General features: G+C 37.0%; 1 protein-coding gene across 7 annotated transcripts in view; it reads right to left on the bottom strand.

The window, feature by feature from the left end:
- The window catches only part of SOX5 (SRY-box transcription factor 5), a 1,011,837-nt gene that overhangs the window by 676,895 nt on the left and 312,621 nt on the right, over window positions 1-22,321 (bottom strand). The window contains exon 1 of one of the 7 annotated variants that reach the window (XM_073877851.1): window positions 4,273-4,450. The exons of 4 other annotated variants lie outside the window; for them this stretch is intronic. In XM_073877851.1, coding sequence (XP_073733952.1) covers window positions 4,273-4,309 — 37 coding nt within the window. In that variant the 5' untranslated portion in view covers window positions 4,310-4,450. Of the gene's footprint in view, window positions 1-4,272; window positions 4,451-22,321 lie in introns of those variants that run through there. 2 more of the 7 variants (XM_025879800.2, XM_073877856.1) reach the window with 2 other exon arrangements.

Genomic DNA, 22,321 nt, shown 5'->3' with positions numbered 1-22,321 from the left:
ACTTGAGCATGTTGTGCCATTCTCTACCTGCTCTCCCTCAAGACTCAACCCAATTATTTTACCTTCTCAAGTGAAGTCTTTCCTAACTCCCCAAGGAATACTGAAGAACTTCTCATTTCACGGGACCCACAAATGGTAAGTTAGCATACATATGGAAGTATCCAATTATGAATTTTACCAAATTAGCACAAGTTTTTATTATAAAAACCCATGCTGGAAAGGTATGGTAAAGTCAAGCTTTCATATGTGGTTAGTGAAAGTTGAAGTGGTTCAAATATTTTGAAAAAGTATTTGGATCATACATATCAGCAATCTTACACATATTCATCTATAAATTTATTTCTGAGATTATACCCTGAGGAAATAATTATTTCTTTTTTTATATTATATTATATATATATATATATAATATAATATAAAAGGAATGAGACCAAATGGCTAACAATAGGGCATTGGTTAAATAAACTATGGATCATTTCCCTACTAACTGGCTCAGGAAAATGAGCCTTAGTAATTAGCAGAGCCCAGATCCACATACACAGTCCTGTGATTCCAGCATCCAAAAGTTCCTAAACACTGATCTTGTTTGAAAATATTAATGTTCAAAAATATTAATTTGGTTTACTAGGCAGAGTTCTGTGGTTTATATAACCAAGGACACACACGCACACACACACAATATAAAAATGACCCAAAGGAGGAAAAAATGACTCAAAGGATAAATGCCAAAATGTTACAATGTTAATTTTAGAATTACAGGAATTTCTTACTTTTTTCTTTTGCTAATCCACATTTTCTAAACATTTCATCAATAAACTACATAACTTTTATAATAACCAAAAGATGATTAAATAGAATAACAAACCTTTCATACAGATTGTATGCTGCTATTTAAGTGATGGAAAGAAAGGATTTTTCCAAAGGTTCTGAGTTGGCACCTCATAATAATCTGACCTCATAATAATTTAATCTTTCTCTTCAGTACACAGAAGCCCTCTAGGGGTTCCTATCCAGGTTCATTTCCTGCGTAGTAGCCAAAAGTCTTTAAAAAAAAATATTTATTGACTTATTTTACTATGTATTAGATACCTTATCTACACTAGCTCCTTACTTCACAACCACCTGTGAAGTGTACATTATTAATACTTAATGAATGAGGATACTGAGTTGAACTTAATTGTCCATAGTTACATGGTCAGCATGTGGAAGATCTGGGAATTGAACCCAAGACTGCCTGACATCATAATCCATTTATTTCCAATAGACCACATATACCTCTTCAAAATATACCTGTCTATGTATTAACTCCCCACTTCATTTTAAGTGTTTGTTAATATATCAAATAAAGTAACTATTACTAGTATGGAAATGAGCTAGTCAGGTTACAGTGGAAAAAATACAAGAATTGGAGGCCTCCCCCCACCACCTGTCACTACCCCCTTCTTCCTTTTATTTCCTGCATAGCACTTACCATCTCTAAAATTAGTCTTATGACTATTTTCTTCATTGCTTTACCTCTAGCATCTAGAACACTGCCTGACTTAAATTGGAGTTTAATACTTAGTAAATGAATAAACAAATGTATTCATGAGAACAGGTGAAAATTCCTCTAGGCTTTAATTTTTTTTAAGATTTTATATATTTATTTGAGAGAGAGAATGAGAGAGAGAGAGAGCATGAGAGGGGGGAGGGTCAGAGGGAGAAACAGACTCCCTGCAGAGCAGGGAGCCCGATATGGGACTCAATCCTGGAACTCCAGGATCATGACCTGAGCCGAAGGCAGTCACCCAACCAACTGAGCCACTAGGCTTTTAAATTCTCATTTCTTTAATGGAAAATTGCCTAAGGTGTTTTTTTTTATTTTATTATGTTATGTTAATCACCATACATTACATCATTAGTTTTTGATGTAGTGTTCCATGATTCATTGTTTGCGTATAACACCCAGTGCTCCATTCAATATGTGCCCTATTTAATACCCATCACCAGGCTAACCCATCCCCCCACCCCCCTCCCCTCTAGAACCCTCAGTTTGTTTCTCAGAGTCCATAGTCTCTCATGGTTCATCTCCCCTCCAATTTCTCCCTCTTCATTTTTCCCTTCCTACTATCTTCTTCTTTTTTTAACATATAATGTATAAGGTTTTTATAAGCTTAAATTCATTCAGCCAAACTACTTATTGAGCACCTACTATATGGCAGATATCTAAGCAAGATGATAATTACAGCAAACAAAACAACAGACAAAAATCTCTCATTCATCTTATACTCTGGTAAGTGAAGAAAGACAAGAATGCAGTAAAATACGTTAGATGGTGATCAGTACTTTGGAGACAAAACAGCTTGTTTGTAGGAATCTGAGAGGAGACTCTGCAACTGGGTAACTGAGAAAGAAGACATTTGAGTAGGGAGGTGAAGGAGTAAGACATGCATACTGGGGAAAGAACTATTCAGGTGGTAGGAATAGCATGCTGGTATGACTGTATTTTCGGAGAGGCTGTAATGCAGTAAATGAAGGAGAATTAAGAGAAAATGAGATCAGATAAGTAAGGAAGGGGCAAGGATGGGTTGTGTAAGGCCTTATAGGCATTGTAATAATACTGGCTTTTATTCTCAGAGAAATTAGCAGCCATTGAACGGGTTTGAGCAAAAGTGGAACATTCTGTGACTTAGGTTTTTAACGTGCTCAGCATTTCTCAATGGGGTTGCTACTGGTATTTTGGGTGGGCAACTCCTCTTTGTTCTGACCATTGAACCCATGGTTGGTCATTTAGCATCTCTAAATGCCAGTAGTTATCCCCAGACCTTTTGACAACTAAAAATGCCCCCACTTATTTTCAGAGCTATGTTATAAATCAACTGAAGGTAGGTTTAAAGAGCCTATTTTAATATTCCAGGCAATAGTTTGTGTTATCTTGAGCCAAAATGTAATGGTAAATTCAGAATATATATTTTTGCAGATAGGATTTGCCAGTGAATTGGATATGGATGTGAGTGAAAGCCAGAAGTCAAAGGATGACTCCCAGGTGTTTGGAATGAGCAAACAGGATGGAGTTGCTATTCACTGGAGTCGTGAAGACTGAATATGGATGAAGCAGCTTTGGTGAAGAAAGCAGGAATTCAGTCAATACACATTAAGAGCCACTATGTAAAAACAGATATCTCTATATTTTATGGGAGAATTTTGTAAAATGGAGTAATGGGCACTACTGCTGAACTGACGGATTTTGTTAGGGTGTGTTGGATAGAGTTAATAGAAATAAATATTAGATAAATGAATAAATAACTACTAATAACTAATAGTAATGGATTAACCAGTGTAAGCATTCAGATTATGTCAAGAAAAGTTTTTTTTCTTTTTTTAAAATATAATCTAAAGGAAGGAGTCTAATTATGGAATTTCAAACGATAAATGGTTTGGAAGTAGGCAGGCTTTTAATGCTGTTAAAATCCCACCAGGGGGCACCTGAGTGGCTCAGTCAGTTAAGCGCCTGCCTTCGGCTCAGGTCATGATCCTGGAGTCCCCAGATCCAGCGCCACATCAAGCTCCCTGCTCAGCGGGGATTTTGCTTCTCCCTCTACCCCTCATCCCTTCACTCCGCTCTCTTGTGCTCTCTCTCTCAAATAAATAAATAAATAAATAATCTAAAAAAAAAAAAAACAACAACCCACCAGGCCCATATTGCATGCAGTAGATGTCCTACAGTGACATTAGGCTCAGCCTTGGGAAAACAGTGGGTGCACAACTGTCCTGTACCTCATACTGACTAAGCACCACCACTTCCAACACTGTAGAGTCAACAATCAGTAAATGCAAACTTTTCTACATCCATGGACAATTTAAGGATTTCAGAGGAAAAGCTGTATCTAGACATGGTTTAGACACTATCAGTTAAATTTAGTCGTTCTTCCGGAGACGGAACAAATGATCTGAATCAACACGATGAGCTCATTGATACAAACACACAATTTGGAGTTGGCAGGAGGAAGTGTCCAACTGCATCACTGCTGGAACTTTTCCCTAGTGATAGGATTCTACCTGCTCATATGAGTAGAAAAGTCACATTTTACACAGCAATGCTCATCATAGAAACATGACGTTTCCCTCCAAATGTGAATGACCAAACTCTTATCATCAGAACAGTTTCATTCTCTTTGGATTTATATCACATTTATGAACAGTCTCTCTCAGTATTTTCTATTAATACCCCCCATGATTTGACACAAAGGGAGCTATCTGCCTTCAAAAAGAAGTCCTTGCGCTCACACCTACCCGAGCACACTTGGCTTCCTTCAGAACATGGCATCATTGTGCAGACTGACTTGGCTTGTGGCTGGACACCCACCCCCTTTCTCTCTGCAATAGTAGCGGAGGGCAAGTGGATGCCATGCTTCAGTCAACGTGCATCTCCAATCACCAGGCAGCTCAAGAAGTTAGAAGGTTCATGCAAAGGTGGTCACTTGAATTGAAGTGGGAGGAATGTGATAAAGAAGAACTAGTGGCAGACAGATGTCCCATGGGCTTCACATTGTTGTTTCACAGAAGGACATACTGTGTCATAATGAATTACTGCTAATTTGAGCCAGCAGTACTGTTAGATTGAGCCCGGCAACCCAGAATGACAAACAGTGCCTGCAAGATCATCTAATGAGGGGACAAGGCTGCTCCCGTAGCACCGCTTCACTCAATTAGTGGACAAGGCTTTTAATGTCGCTCTGCACAACTAAAGCAATTTTGATTACTTAGAGCAGAGTCTCCATTTAGAATGTTTTGGAAGCTGAAACAGGGTTTCTTTCTTTCTTTTTTTTTCCCTTTAATATAATTTATCTTGAGAGTATTTGAATGGTAATAAGCTATTTGAAAGCCAATCACATTATTTCCTATTTTTCCCTAAGTAATATTGAAATACATTTTTTAAAAAGTTCAAATGATAGAATTTGCTCTAGCAAATGAAATGTAAATAAGATAGCAAATGATTAAGGATACGCCGAGGATGTGTGTGTGTGTGTGCGCACGCACGTGCGTGTGTGTGTGTGTGTCTCTCCACGCCAGAATTACAGTTGGTGAATTTCATTTCATCAGCCAACATTATCAGGAGGGTTGCATATTTATTCTATATATCCACATTTAAAAAAAAAAAATTCCAGATCTTGCCTTCTTTGGCTGGGAGCACTTATATTTCCTAGCTTTTGATATGGGGAACTGACGTTTCTACTTAGTTATTTTTTTCACTATGTCACTGCATGATGAAAAGCACTCATATGTGTAATGGTACAACTTTCTTTAATATCGTGATCACTGACTTATAACTAAACAGAGGCTATTTAGGTTTAGCAAATTCCTTTCATTCTCATTAGAAACACACAGGGTGTTCACTCTATACATCGCTCTAGTCTTCTGGCTTTCTATCCATGCTGTGTGTGTAATTCTTAGACTGCCTGCACTCTGTGAAATTCTATGAAATTTTGCCTATTTAAGTAAAAGGTCATTGAGTAAAAGGAATTACTCAAGTGCTACACACAAAGTAGGTGCCAATAAATTTTTATTAAACTGACCACAAAGTCTACACAAATAAAGAAAGTGAACCTGATGATTCACTTTGCTTCCCTCAAGTGAACAGCAACACCAGGATCAAAAGTTGAGAATATGACTCTATATAGGTATACCTTACTCATCATCAAAATTGTGGGGTTTCCCCACCCACCCCAAAAATTGCATAAAGCAGGTCCAATACAAACCAACATTTATTTTTTAGAGGCGGGGTAGAGGCAGAGGGAGAGGGAGAGAGAGAATCTTAAGCAGGCTCCACGCACAGCACAGAGCCCAACGCTGGGCTCCATCTCATGGTCCTGAGATCATGACCTGAGCCCAAATCAAGAGTTGGATGCTTAACCTACTGAGCCACCCAGTAGCTCCCAATACAAACCAATTTTTAAATAATGTATATCTTCACACCTTTGTTTTATAAAAGAGATATATAACCATGCTGAAGCAGTCATCCAGAGCAGAAGCTAGGGAAAAGTTTAAAATCTTAACATTTTGTGTCATTGGAAAACCCATTAGTTGAATAAATTAACAATTATTGAACCTTATCATAGCCATGTTTCATTTTCTTAAAATAATTTCAATTATTACTACTTTCTTGCCTCCAGAAAGGTTAACTCCAAAAGCGTGTTACACCTTCAAGGAGATGGTTATGTATTAGTAAAAAATGGTACACTATTGGTATTGTTCTTCTAGTAAATAGAAAGAAAAAGAAAAAGCAATGTGGCTCAGGAGGCAAGTAATATTTCCTATAATGTATGTTTTTAATAATTGTAAAGACTCAGAAATTGGCAAAGAGTATGCACTGAAATTGTGTATGCCCCTCTCCCGAGAATACATGATATAAAATCACATCATTGGCTCAAATTATTGCCAAAATAGAGAAAACTATTAATAGTTTCATTTATTTTCCTGTCTCATCAAAAAGGCTACTAGCAGAGAGGAAGAAGCGCTTCTTGTTAGTTGTAGAAATGAAAGAAAAATAATAATCAAGGAATAAATTTAATGGGAAAGTACCAGTAATAGATACAATTTAGTTGGTATCAATCTCTAAAGGCCTCCCCTTCATTTCCTCTTTGTTCTTTAGTAGACTCTCAGTCCAAAGTACCCACAACAATTATCATTCAGCTTACCATCAATGTTAGTACCAAACATCACAGATATTTTCCCATCCCTTGTTGATTAATTTTTATTTTTCAAATATATATAGTATTTGCATGGTCCTAAGTCAAAACTATATATAAAGGCAACTCTGGGGAGACGTCCATCCCTATCCCTTCTAGTCATTCCCATCCACATATTATATGTAATTATTTTTATTAATTCTGGCTTATTCCTGTATTTCTTTTCATGTAAAAATAAGCACATATGTATTTATTCTGATTTGTCCTTCTTTCTTGTGCAAAATGTAGCATACTATATACTGTGAGTAAAGTACAGAAAAGTAAAGAGTCTATATATACTCTTTGAAGGTTTTAAATTTTTCACTAACAACGCATCCTGGAAATGTCTCCATATTAGTGCCCAGAGATCTTCCTCATTATCTCTTACAACTGCATGGCACTTCATTACGTGGATATACTTTCACTTACTCAATAGGTCTTTTATAGGCAGGGATTTAGGTTATTTACAATATTTTGAAATTGCATATGATTTTATAAATTAATACCCTGCATGAGTATTTTTTTAAAACCTCATACAATGCCCAGAAAATCGCTGGTGGGTAAGGCGGTTGCCTGAGTCTACTCTGGCTGCCAGTTGCCTCTACATTTCTGATATGGAAGAGTAGTAGGACTGGGAAGCCTGAATTACCTTTGATGTTTTCACTGGAGCTCAAATTTATGACTAGTCTTGAATATAAATCTCTGTGAGAAAAGCAATTATGAAATAGTGTTGGTTGACACTAAGAGAAAATGAATTTTGGAATTTTTAATTCTTTTTCTTTCTTTCACAAGACTTTTTTGAGACCTTAAACTAACCTAGACCCACTAGAAGACCTTAAAACATAAGAGCCAGGAAATATTTGCCTACATACAAACATCTCTGTGGCAAGGAACAACCTTTAACTTTCTTTAAATTTAGAACTCATATTAAAGGCTTGAAAATAGTGATTAAATGAATGAATGAATGAACCTACTGCACTCCAGTCTGATACAAAAACTTAGAAAAAGTTTTCAGAAAATAGAAGCCCGAGTTACAGTTCTGAAAGTAGGCAGGTGTATTTAGCAATGACTTGTTCTCTTCCGCAAACGAGGCAGCTTATACATAAGGCAAAAGCCATCTTTGCAGCAGTCTCAGTGGAATGGATAGACATGGTCTCGGTTTGTGGCTTGAAATCACTGAGCGTCCAATAGCACATTTCCTGCTGTTGTTAGAAAGGCTATAGGAAGGGTGACATTGGCTTTGAGGAAGAGTAGAGACTAGACAACAAGCCCAGAGAAAACTGCCAACACCAAGAGGGTGTACTCAGCAAGTGCCTATGAGGTGTCATACTCTTGCTGAAGGGCCCAGAGTTTCCTCAGGGGAGAAAAGGAAGGAGAAAGAAAAAAGGAATTGCTGTGTTAGTGTCTGCCAAAAAATAAAAGTCTAAGAAACTCCTGAGAGACACCAAGAGCGCAGTAAAATTTACCTTTCCTAAGGCTACCCTTAGGTTTTACCCTTGTCCTTGGAGTAGAATGAAGTGCAGCTAATACTCAGAGGCAAGCTCAAGGATTCTAATAAAGAATATGAAATAGGTAGGGGGCGCCTAGGTGGCACAGTCGGGTAAGCATCTGACTCTTGTTTTCAGACCAGGTCATGATCTCAGGGTCCTAGGATCAAGCCCCGCATTGGGCTCCATGCTCAGTGCAGAGTCTGCTTGAGATTCTCTCTCTCTCCCTCTGCCCCCACCTGCTCTCACTCTCTCTCTCAAATAAATAAATAAATATCTTTAAAAAAAAAAGAATATGAAATAGGTGAATACTGTTGCACCAAGATTTGACTGATTTTTAATAGATTTTTTTATCCCATTGTATTATTTTTTATTCAAGTATCTGATTCCTCTGTATTCCTCTGGGGGAGGGGGGGGAAGCAGCAAAATTATTGCTAATAGAAACATTTCATTGTATCAGCATCTCATTATCACATGCAGGGCATTAATCGAAGCACCTTAGTTAAGTTGGGAAAGAGCTTTGCTAATGGAAGATGATTCAGCACAGTATCTTCTGACAAGTGATGCCATCTCAAATCCTTTTCAGACGTAGGTGGAATAAAACTAATAAGTAAAATGTGAGCATTTATTAAGTTTATCAGTACGTTATGTGCTCCATTTTTAAAAGTTTCTGTAGTGATAATCTTACCCATTTTTCTCTAAAACTGCCCTGTCACACAGTAATATGTATATAGACTAAACTTGTTTCATTTTTAAAAGGCATCCCAGGGAGATGAGATGTGGATGGGTGTGAGGAGTAGATCAGGGGAAGCAAATGGGTGCAGATGCCTCCATTGACAAAAGGAAAAGGCATATGGCTTCCTTCCTTCCTGGTGTACCCGGAGCTCAGAGAGAGCTCTAGATTTCCCAGCAATAAGTTTCTGCTTATGAGCTCCACTGGGAAGATATTTTGTATGCCACAGAAAACCAAGATGTTTGCGTTCCCACCAATCCAGGGATAAGGCATTTTCCTCATACAGACACAAAACATACAGTATATGAATGTTTAATGGAGGCTAAAACTGGGAGAGGAACAGAAAACAAGAACAGAGCAGGTTAAAAAAATATCTGGTTTCTCTCTATCAAAATACTAATTAAAATTCATGTTCATGGGGATGATTATACATATGTTTTTGAACTAAAAGTCTAACCTGGCACTATTTTTTGGCCTTATTTTTGTGACAACATTTTTGTCCATATGGCATGAAGTGAATCATTTTACATCTTTTTTTAAGCTCTATGTGTTTTTCTTGTTGTCTATTCTCTCTTCTCCCACCACACACACACTGGCAGCCGCTACCAAGTTACCAAATGCCAACTCAACCCTGCAAGCTGGCTGCATGGAGCTATATAGTACTGGCATTTTCCTTTCTTTGCAGAAATACTCTCTCTCTCTCTCTCTCTCTCTCTCTCTCTCACACACACACACACACACGCATGCACGCACGCGCGCGCGCACGCACACACGCGCACATGCATGCACACACGCGCGCACCACGATTGAAGCACCCTATTTTTCCTTCATTCCCATGCTAATCTTCTGGGCCCTCAGGATTCTGTCCAGCTCCAGTGTGTATGTCCCTGGTCTGCGGAGCGCCACACCAGCTTATTTACGGGCTCCCATCCCGGGCCTTCTTTCTCCGTGGCGCTATGACAATTAGAGGTTCACTTAAGAACTGCTATAAATTAATGGTTAATCGAGCCCACGTAATTAGTTTAGTCACAGCAAAGGGCAAAAACCATGATTGTCCAGGGGTCTCCTCTTCTCTCGTCTTCTTTTTTAATCATACTAATCCATGCTTCTGCTTCTTCAGACAGAAGCAATGCTTCTTATCTGCAGCCCGGCCACATTGCCCGGCCCATTTGGGTCCCTACATGGCACACGTTTTGTACACGTGCTGCCTCCGCCAGGATAAGGCACTGCTGAGTTTGTGTGGAAGGGCAGCAACTCTACCTAACAAATGTAACTTTAACAACAGTAAAACAACCTAATAGCTTAGCATGCCAGGGGGCTAATGTGGCGGGCCATTTACTGCTGCACTAAATAGCCCCGGTTTGATTCTCATTGCCAAGTGTCGAACTGAGAATTGCAAGGCAGGAGTAGCTCCTAATTCATTAGATAAAGGGGGTCATTGCTCATAGGGCTGGGGAAACTGTAGAACGGTAAGAAATTAAACAAGGCAGTCCCCTTTCAAATGCTACCAAACCCTGGGCTACCTGTGATCACTGAAACACAAAGGCTCTATCCTGGCCCTCATGTGCCAACTTCCAGCTTGGGATAAGTATGTTTTATTTGGCGACATTCATCTGGAAAGAGGCTAGAAGGGAAAGGGATCCTAATACTGAAGCTACTATTTGTCTGTAAATCACTTTGACACCTTTGGAACCAAAGCAGCAACACAAGAACAAAGTATGATTTAGCCTTGACTGCAAAATGAGCCATGACTGAGATGTTCCTGCCAGAGATTCTGCCTCGTGTGTCCTGGAAAAGTTGCTGTGGACAGTTGTGACCTGGCTAATCAGCTGGGCAGGAAAAAAAAAACTGCTAACAATAAAACGGAGACCAAAATTCTTGTTAGCATTGCTACATCTCATAGTACTGTCTGTCTAGCTTTTTTTTTTTTTTCCTTTTTTTCTTCCATGCAGTCATAAAGAGTTCTAAGTTCAAACTGCCCTGAATAGTCATGGTAAGACTATGTGGACAAAATAATTCCCTTATCTTGTTCTCTTTTTTTTTTTTTAAATAGAAAGGAAAATAATCAAAAATTTAAAATGAGATCTCTAAAAGGGGACATCTTTATTTCCTGAACATTAGCCCTAAAACAACTGATTTCTCTAATTCTTGCCATCACTCAGATTGGCCTTGAATTACCTCCCAATAGGCCTCCCATGTGCTTCTAGATGAGAGTGTGTAATGGGGGATCTGTTAATTAACTAGAAGCAAAGTTGCGCGGTGGGGATCAAACACTGGATACGTCCTAAAACTCCCACAGAGAAGATGAAATGCAGCGCAAACTTTAAAGACTTCCCGTCATTAGCTGAGACCTTGCTGCTCCTGGCCCAGACCCCTCCTGTTTCAGAGAACAATGAGGACAATAATGGCAGAAATGAAATCGTGCAGCCAGGAACAAAGGAACTAGCTATTTACCCGTAGAAAAAGAAAGAGGGGGAGGGGGAGAAAAAGGGAGAACTTTCTTTTTCTGTGGTTCCTGTCTACTCTTAATTAATTTATGACTGCCAGGGAATTGCACAGAGAGCACACCCAAACGCACTGTATGGAGCAGTGTTAATATATGTGACATCTACTGTTTACTTCCAGGAAAAGTGCAACGGGCTGGGGAGAGGGAGGGGTGGAGGAGGAAAGCTGGCACAGGAGAGAATGAATGAAAATGGACAAATTGTTGGGCTGAACTTTCACTCTTAGGATCAGAGTTCAAACTGGAAATGGTTAAAACAAAACAGACAAACAAACAACAACAACAACAACAACAACAACAAAACAAAGAAAACAAAGCAACACTATCCCAGAAGTAACATATCTGCCTCGATAGTTCTCTATCTCAGGAAAAGACAAGAATTGTACTCTGACACAGAGCTCACATTTTGCAATTTTTCAGAGGTTTCCTGGTAATGTCTGTAGAAATATATATGAGTATAATATCAATAGCAAAGGACAAAGTCATGACATTGACCTGTTGTTCTTTCTTGTTTCTTGACAAGATGGAAATAGGAAAAATTCTACTGAAAATTGAGCTAACTACTAACAAAATCTGACTACTGAAGGACCTCATCCTCATTTTGCGTTCTGAATTTTTGCAGAATTCAAATCAGGAGCTTCTCTACATCTCTAAAGTGCAAGGCTTCAACAGGACTAAGAGATCAAGTGAGAACACCAGTAAGGTTCACAGAGAGGAAGCCTTGGTTCTCCCTGCTCCACCTTGAAGCACTTGCTTTGAGATGGACCAGTAGGATGACGAGAGCCCTGTTCCCTCTCTTCAAATTCTCACTGAAAATGGCCACACTAGAATTATTTTCTTTTTAAAGCTCAGTGACAAAACTTACTCCTCTGTTTTCACACCACATGTTCAGAACAATCAGTGGAAACTGCAAATGGATGGAAACAAGAAAATCCCCCAGGATTATATTTTGTGACTGCTTCCCTTCCTTCTCACTTATTTATTATGAAAGGTTTAGATTTAATAAGCTCAACCACAAACTTGAGTTTAGGAAAAAAATTTGTAAGCACATAGTTCAACCAACTGAAAATACTATATAATCAAAAGGGAGTAAAGGTTAGAGGCTTACCATTAGTTGCCTGTATGTTCTAACCTGTATTAAAGAAACGAAACAAACAAAAAACCTCCACCTTGAAGTGAAAGACCTATTGTCAGTTATTGAGAATCTTACCTAGTGTCTCCAAATATAAACTCACAAGAGTAATGGACCCCCCAGTACATTTATGATGGCTATGACTATCCATTTACCAGTGATAGTACGGCAGAATAGAAGAATGGCATCATAGTCCAGGAATGAAAGGGCCTAAAGTTATATTTCGGACATCTAAGAACTAACCATGTGTCTTAGGAAACATTGTTTATTCTCCTTGGTCTCAGTTTCCATGGGGATAATAATTCTCCTGATTACTCCATAGAGTTAAGTGTTGAATGATATAGCATATGTCAAAGTATTAAAAATATCAATTTATTTTCAATTTCACTATCCTCTACTGTTCTAGAACAGTGCTGGGTCCATAATACAAGGTATTTAGGACCTAGAAATCTATAATAGGATTACCAACTCCTTTGGGATTTTTTAATTCTCTTCAAATTTTCTGAAAAAGTTCAGAAAACAATCTAGAAACAATGACTTTCTTATAAATCATCCCAGTTAACTACATTCTGCCTTCATTCACCTTGTATGATTTCTTCTGTTTCCTATGAAGATTTTGTAAGCAAGATTATATTATTTTCTCCAAAGATAGCAATAGCCTACCTCATTTCCACCTTATTCAACGATTCTCATATTTCTACTTATGCAACATTCTACTTATACAATATTCTCTAGAATTCTTAATATTGTTTCCTAATCATTCTGTTGTTATGATAATTTAGGAATAATTCTAGAAATTTCCTTTACATTTAATGAGTTTTCTATAGGTAGTGTTAAAATCAAAATAACAAAAAGCAGTAAGACAGGACCACACATGATAGCTGTAAATGTATAAGGGCAATTTCTTAACACAAAGAGAAATCTAATACTTAATATGTTCAGGATTCAAGTAACCAAAATGTAGGAAATAAGTCTATTCCTAAAAGAGAAGGGAATCCTGATCATTACAATAATAATTGCTAGAAAAGTACCCTAAGACAGAAAGGCAGGCTAATTATTGCTCATTTCTAACACTCAGAATGACTCAATAAGAGTGAAACTCCTGATTTAAGTAATCATTCTACTGGCTAACAACATAACCCGCCTTTATTTTATTTTTTTTTTAAGATTTTATTTATTCATTTTGACAGAGGGAGAGACAGTGAGAGGGGTAACACAAGCAGGGGTACTGGGAGAGGGAGAAGCAGGCTTCCCGCTGAGCAGGGAGCCCAACGCGGGGCTCGATCCCAGGGCCCTGGGATCATGACCTGAGCCAAAGGCAGACGCTTAAGGACTGAGCCACCCAGGTGCCCCCATAATCCGCCTTTAAATGCTCCTGCCATAGCTTTGAGAAGTAGCCAGATATCACTGCCGGGCGTTCTGTTCAACCTACATAGTATTAACATTTTTATAAAAGTATTTTCCAGTATTTAGAAACTGAGAGAACCCATATTTCTGACACCTTTCGAAAACTTGGAAGATCTGGCCATGCTACACCAGCCTTTCACATGGCAGCAGTCTCCTGGTACCAAATGGGAGGGGCCCATGTGATAGAGATACATACTCTTGCGTTCATCCCAGTCCTCACCAGTTCTGTCTGCCTCCTGTAGACAGTTGGGTTTTTGACACTGAGATTTTAGAGTAGGCTTTAGGGGACTGGAAGAGTAAAAAACCTTTTTCTCAGAACAGAGATTTTATAGCTGCTCCTCAAATGCCTAACCTTTTAATGAAAGATAAAGATGTGCAAATCAGTAGAAAAATACAGATAATAGTCACACACACAAAAATGAATAAGTAAATAAAATTTAAAGTAAGTGCAAATAAAATGGGATAAGGATAAAAATTTTCTATAGAATATGCTAGCCAATATGTGAATTACAATGAAAATACATAAAATACATAGGAAAATACCAAGGAAAATAGAAGCAAAAGTAAAAAATGATAAAATAGGAAAAAAATGTATACAATTATGAAGACAAAATATGAAGAAAAATTAATATACAAATAGTATACCATAAAAAGATTAACATGATAGACTAAAATTATGTTAAGGAAACACAGGTACAAATTATAGAACTCAGAGATCAAAGAATAATAGTAAAAATGTGGTAAAGGGAAAAACTTTAAATTTAAACCGGCAATGCAGAATCCAAAGTTTAACATTCTGTTGCATAAGCAAACTTTAATCTGAGGCAGCTGTGGGCAGGCAACCACTCTCCCACAAAGCTTGGTTTTCTTGAAGGGACTACCTAGTTGGTAAAGTTTTCTGAATCTGGAACATTGAAATTTATGAATGCAATAGATGACACTGTCAACTATGCAACTTGATCCCATTTGGATATAGTATGGCCATCACAAGAAAGGCCTATATGCATATCTGGCATTAAATAACCAGATAGATTTTTTTAAAATAAATCCCTAGAAAGAATAAGTTGAAGAATATAAGCAATCTTTTCCAATACATTCAGTTATGAACAAATCAAAGATTGGAGCTCATGTCACGGTTTTTATTTAGGAAAATATATATTCCAATGAATAAAGGAAAGGTACAACTTACTTTCCAAACTGTCAAGAACAATCTTTAGGGGAACTTTCTTTATTTCATGTGATCTTTATTCAATTCCAATTTCGTCGGTCCAAATCTAAACATGGAATCACAAGGCCAACTTCCTCACACTTCCTACTGTGATAGGGCTGTTTCTGCTTACTGCCTTACAATGTATGCCTAGGAAACTGAAGATAATTTTAGTATCAGTTTAAGGGGCACGCCAGAGGACCTAGAATACTCAACTGCATAATGAGGCAAGCAAATATTTCACAAAATAACGGTATTCAATAATTTTTTTCCAGTGTCACAGGAATATAAAAAGATTCCTGAATTTCTAAAATTACTGACCGTTAGCACACAAGCAACATCAATGTATTTTAAAATTCCAGTCTCTAGAATATGGAGCTTTCTCAAAAGTATCACATATTTACTTGTCAAATTAAAGAGAAAGAGCTAAAGATAAACTTTTTGATGGCTTAGGGTTATAATAATGAATATCACAATTATATTTTAATGGATTATCAAGGTTTTTACAGTTGTTAGAAGGTACATCAGTGGTCTCAACAGGGGTCGATTTCACCCCTCAGGGGAACTCTGGCAAAGTCTGGAGACAATTTTGTTTTTCACAGCTGTGGGGAGAAGGGGGACGAGAAGAAGGTGCAACTGGCCTTTAGTGGATAAAAGCCAAGATGGCTGCTAAACATCCTAAAAAGCACAAGACAACTCCTCCCCCACCTGCAGCCCTACCCACATCCTCCCCACAAAAAGTCAACAAGTCGAGAATAAGAAACCCTGCATTACACTAAATGGGATCAATTTATTATGAACCCAGTACTTTCCATCTTTGGCTTTGTTTTGCCTTTTTTTTTTTTTTTTTTTGTCTCTTCCCCTGCATTGTCTCATTGTCTCGCTCTATGAGGGCTTCAGAATGGCCTTTCATTTTTCTGATTTGCTACATGATTCTGCTGTGGGCTCAGCAAACATTTTTTTCAAGCTTATTACAACTATATAGTCTATGAAAGAAGGAATCAGAACTATCTTATGAGTAAAACTTGGGAGCTCAGAGGGATAGATTAAATAATTTTAAATTTTCTAAGCTTATTCTTTGGTTCAGATCTGTTCTAGTTACTAGAAATCACCAGACTTCAAATGTGTGAAGTACTGCTGTGGTTTATTCAAAACTAAAGAACTAACAAATGAAAAACACATAAAACAAAGTAACAGAAACCCTGTATTTGTACTCTGCTAATACAAGATTGATAATGTCTTTGAGAAAGCTGAGCTGAAATGTACCTTCTAACCGGAGTGATAGAATTATTGTAGCTAAATGAATCTCACAAACAAGATCTCAAAGTGAAGGGCACAATGTTTATCTTTTTAAGAGAGTACCTTTTTAATACATGTTTAATATTTTATGTATTTAATTATAATGTGAGATTTAGGTGGATACTTTTACATATACTAATGACACATAATTTTCATCTAGATTTAAGTTTCTGTAGTCACATTTAGCTATGTTAGGTATTCGAGAGTAATAAATTGAATTTCTTAAAATAAGATTATTTATACACAAGACTTTCCTTTAATTAGTCAAAAATCATACAATTATAACAATAGATGACTTTGCATGATCCACTCCAGGGACGATAAGGAAGCAACTGTAATCAGATGATAGGATTTGTACTCTTCTCATACTCTGCTAATCTACATACCTAGCACTAAGGAACATTGCTTGGTACTCTAACCCAAAATATTAATCAATCAGACTACACATAAAATTCATTACCTTAATGATAAAAGAGTTACCATCTGTAAATTTGAGAAATTGTGATGATGAAATTTAGAATTTTTCATAGGAAAATCTCTGAAACTCCAGATAGTTGCAGACTACCAGGGAAGAAACTGGGCCAGGGCACAAAAGGCTCAAGTTTTGATTCACTGCAGCTGCCACCACCTCAGCAAGCCTTTGCCTGATTTATGTACACAGGGCTATTTGGTTATAGTTTCCTTATCTTGTAATTAGAAGGACCTAAAAGGCAGTAGTGGAAACCAAGGGAGGGATATAATCAAGAGGCAGAGTTGAATAAGTTTGCAAAGCACTTGATTGGCAATAAGAGACATTTACCAGACACCACTTCTTGTTTGGAAGTTTTCAGCCTTTACCCATAAGGACTCTAGCCTGTATTTTTGTAATTATTCAGGTGGAGTGCCATAAGGGCATTGAAGCAGGTGAAAGTAATAAACACATTGGGGAGTTCAGTGAAAGGTCAAACTCTGCCAAAAAAAAAAAAAATAGGTCAGTATCTACAACTCAGAAAAGTAATGCAGATCTGGAATGCTCAGTGCATCCTCTAGAAGCTTCAAACAGGGCATCACTTGGGAAAAGGATCAGGAACTTTGCCAAAGTCTCTTGATCATTAGAGGTTCAAATGTCTATTGGAAAATGAGATGATTGCCAAGAAATTGTTTATTTTCTGCAGAAATTGGTGCAATAACTTCTGAGTATAATTCCTGGTAGCGTACCTGTGTTCTGAATTTAGCATGTTATTGGATCTGAACAAATATTTTATTTTCAGGCCTCAACTGGAAGTCAAGGCCACGGAATGACTTCAGTGGTAGCAGAGCCAGGTAGAGGGGGTTCCCCAGAGTTCCCCAGAGCTGCTCTGGGGCCTGACTATCCAAGATTTGGGACACTATGATACTCCCATATTCTATAATTTTTTTAAAAACCTAGCTACATTACTACAATGTGAAACCAAATGAACCTTAATTAATTCAACTTTAATTGGTCAATACCAAAGTCATCAATAAAGCAAGTTTAATTCATATCTGTAGAATAGTGGTACTAATAATAAACATCTTGATAATTAGGAATCCAGATTTATTTTGTACTTTCCTTGAAATTAACTTAAAATTTAAGTAATTCAAATTCCAAGTCTTTTATCTTTCTTAGATTTTGTTTTTTTATATGCAAATTAACAATTAAGAAAAAAGTAACAATTATTAAATATTCAAAATAGAGATGCCCTTTATGAAGAATGTATTTAATATCTCATTTAATTATCTAATTCATACGTAAAAATCTTGTTTACAAACTAGCCTACAAAAGTCAATGTGGGGGCGCCTGGGTGGCTCAGATGGTTAAGCATCTACTTTTGGCTCAGGTCATGATCTCAGGGTCCTGGGATTGAGTCCTGCATCGGGCGCCCTGCTCAGCGGGGAGCCTGCTTTTCCCTCTGCCTCTACCTGCTGCTTACTCTGCTTGTGCTCTCTCTCTCTCTCTCTGTCAAAAATAAATACAATTTAAAAAAAAGTCAATGTGGTCTACCTTTGCCTGATATTTCCAATGAATTCTCTGCTGCATCAAGCAGGAATGAAATTATCTAGTAAATTATAAATACAGTCAATGTGAAATTATGTTTTAAATAAATTCAAATTTTTTCCTATTTCATTTAAAGAATTGCTTCAGGTTCCATGACACCAACACATGATTTTTTGGGACAACATTAAGTCACTGGAAGAAGGGATTGAGATGAGTACCCTTTAAGAGTAAAATAGTACACCCATCCCTCCCAAAATAGATAGTAGAAGGGCACGGAGGCAGGAAGAAGAGATGAAACAAAAAGGAAATGGAAGGCAGATGTAAAAGATGCATCTACAGGGAGCTAAGCTCTGGGTTAGGAACTTTATGAGGTAGTCTTACTGCCGTGAGATGACTTTTTATGCCACACAAACCGCAGTCCCCGAACTCCAAATTTCTACCTTCTTCTTTGTCCTCTTAGAGCCTACATATTTTTTACATCATCAAATCCTGAACCCAGCCTTGGACACAACAGAAACCTAATTCGCATCTGTACATGCCATACTGAAGTGTGCTCGAAAGCAGGACTTCTGCCCATCTCTAACATTCCATGTCAGAATAGAAAGGCTTAATCACATACAGACTGCCTCTCTCCATTGTTGTTTTATTTCCCAATTGTTCATTAGCATGTGGGCCACAGGAGCAAACAAAGGTTTGACAAATGAATAGATCTGTCTATTATTTATAAGCATCTACTTATATATTAACTACAATAGAAATACCAAATTTTGGTCAGAGTGAGAGAAAAAGGTAACAACCTTCAGAATCCCAATAATATCATTATTCAATATTGTATTACAATTGCTGTTCAGAAGAGGTTCTGAGTGGAATAAACATGGAAAGTGAATTACTGTACTCCACTGAAAGAGAGAACCCTACCACATAATAACTGTAGTAATTGACTAAACTATTTATAAATGCTTAGAGTATGGCTGCTTTGGCAGTAGCTCATTTAAACAAAAAAGACATAGTTTTCAAATTTGGTACTAAATTTTCTTAGATATGATAAGGAATCAAGTAGAACCTAATGATATGAAAATATCAGATTTCATCTTTGGCAAAAGATTTAACGTTTCACATTGTTGCCCCAAACGTGATATTCTGATTTTTTTTTTTTTCCAGACTTAATCTTGACCTGGTGTGCCTCATTTTTATAGAACTTCTGAAACTAGAGATCGCCAGCATGGGGAGAGACCATTAAAGGCAGAGGTGTCTCCTATAAGCACAACATGTGACCAGGTAATATTGTCTGGATTAGCAGCTTTACAACCTAACTAAGCCCTGGAGCTACAATTATCTGGTTGCATTAAACTGAAATCACCTGAAAAACTTCACACTGAACAAACCCTTGGAAATGTCTAATCTGCCAGTTTACACTCAGAAGAGAAAGTGGAATGCAGTGGTTAAAGACAAGAAAACAAACTTTTCGATTAGGAAGTCTCACCTTAGAGCCAGGATATGGTTCTAAATGTCTGAAGACATTTCTGCAATTTATTTTCATGTGATCTTTTAAACTTCTATTTAAAAAGGAGATTTAACCTGACCATTCCCTTTCAAGCTGATGTCCCAAGTATATATGCTTGATGAGGGTATAGAAGACATAAGGAATAAAACTGCATTGCCACACAGGGAATACGTAGCTCCAGATATGAGGCCTTATGCTAATTTTAGCAAAATGTATGTATCTTTTTATATACATAAAGTTATGGCACTATATAAAGAGATCCTTAAATGTGACATATACTGAAATCCTATTTACTGCCTATCCATTTTAAAATATAAAAACTCCAAGTAGTGGTTGTATTCATATTAAACTACCTCAAAAATTCTTTTTAGTTTGTCTAAAGTGTTTTCTTTTTCTTCAATTTGTAAGATATAGCTAAGTCATAAGCCTGAAATTAAAATTCTGATTTTAGTGCAAGGCTACAGTTATTTAATGGCAGATCAAAGAAGCTGATGTTAGACTCTAAATTGGGGGTCTCACTATTGTACCTGCTATAACACCTCACTTACCACTGTTTGCTTCCTGTTCTTCATTTGTCAATATCGATGCAAAAATTCATTGTGTTAGGTTGCAGCCTATTCTAAAAAACTGCATTTTCCAAAAGAACAACCAGTTTTCTGCACAAAGATGCAATGTATGGCAATTCCACTATGCTGTATCTCAAAGTCAAACACCAAGATTTCCAAACGATAAAATTAAATTCTTAAACATGTACAATTATTCAAATTCCTTATCTTACACATTACTGTTTTATTGGCCAAATTCCTACTTAGGTAGTAGTTTAGCTACCCTTTCCCCCCTCCGATAAAATCAGTAGAAAAACAAATTTCACTTTACATCCCAAAGTAATGTCTAACAATGGCAAGACTGGCAGCTGAATTTCACTTGGTGGCAAGTAGAGGAAATTCACATGTAAAACAATGCAGTTCAACCAAGCAGTTGTTACTATTGAACAACATCTATGATGACTGTATTGCTCTTCATATCCATTCTACTTTTCCATTAAAATTAATATGCAATGTAAATTTTCAACTTGAGATACTTATTACTGTACAGATTCTTCTCAATGGCACAATTTTAAAAACAATGCATAATTCAAGTATTCATTGAGAATAGATTATTAAATCTCTTTTCTATGGCTAAAGTTTCAGTGAAGTGTAACGGTTTATGTGTGGTGCCATGAAATAGGAAGATTGATTAGATGTACTCTGAATTCCCTCCCTCGTTTTTGTTTTTTTTTTTACAAAGAATTCCTAAGCATGCCTGGACGTCATTGTAAAGAACTTAAGGTTCATAGTTAAGCTTTCTCTTATTTATAACTAAGCCATATTATTTTGCAATTAAAAATAAAGTGTAATACCAGGGTATACCAATACAACTCAAACAACAAGATATTCTCTTACTAGTCAAATAAATGTAGATTTGGGCACAACTTAAAACAACTTCAATAGAGATAATTAGATTTTAAATACACGAGTGGCTTTGCCTGATTTCACTACAAAACACTCTTTGTTCCTATGTTATGATTTAAAATTTCTTTCAATGAAAATTTAAGACACAGAACACTTTTTCAAAAAAAGAACAAAGTTCAAGACAATTAAAAACAATCCTTCACTCTGTTACTGGCCACAATTATGGCAGGAGGGTCTCATAAATCATAACTAAGGTTCACATCAGAGATGATCTAAAATGAAACTCAAGAATAAAAGCCATCCTCTGTTTTTACTACTGCTGCACAAGGTGGGCACTGAGGATCAAAGCTTCACTCATAGTCCACAGCATTCATATGACTGAGGTACCTCTGGAGAAGACATTGCAAAAAAAATTTACTTCACTTTCAGTCTCCACGGAATATTCAAGCTTATTAGGCTGCCATTCAGAAACTGTGCAGTTAAGATCTACAGCATGGAGGTCTGGCAAACAGCAAGGTTACATTTGTAGGACATCAATATTCTTGATTTCCCTTCAACTTATGTTTCTACAGTAAGTACTGGATGATTCATGAAAATTAACCAACTACTAACATTTCTGGCTGTTATTAAAGCCATTGGAAATAAAGTAAGTTTTCTTACTACATACAGTTTTAACTTTTTAATGAATTTAGGCACTTGGAAGGAGAAGAAAATAATATTAAGAAGACCAGAAGAATTTGTTAAAATCATTTATCACTATCCAGCTCCATAAACCAAAATACTCCATTATTGTCAAGAATACAAATTTTAATTTGGGCCAGTCAACTGACTAGCAAAAGTTACTTTGTCTATTGTGTAGAGTTTGAAAAGAAGCTCAAAGATTTGCACAGAAAAA

This window comes from Callorhinus ursinus, unplaced genomic scaffold (genome assembly GCF_003265705.2).
Source record: "Callorhinus ursinus isolate GAN/ISIS: 27379988/994484 unplaced genomic scaffold, GSC_fseal_2.0 scaffold27, whole genome shotgun sequence".
Lineage (NCBI taxonomy): Eukaryota > Metazoa > Chordata > Mammalia > Carnivora > Otariidae > Callorhinus > Callorhinus ursinus.
This window is presented reverse-complemented; position numbering and strand designations above follow the sequence as displayed.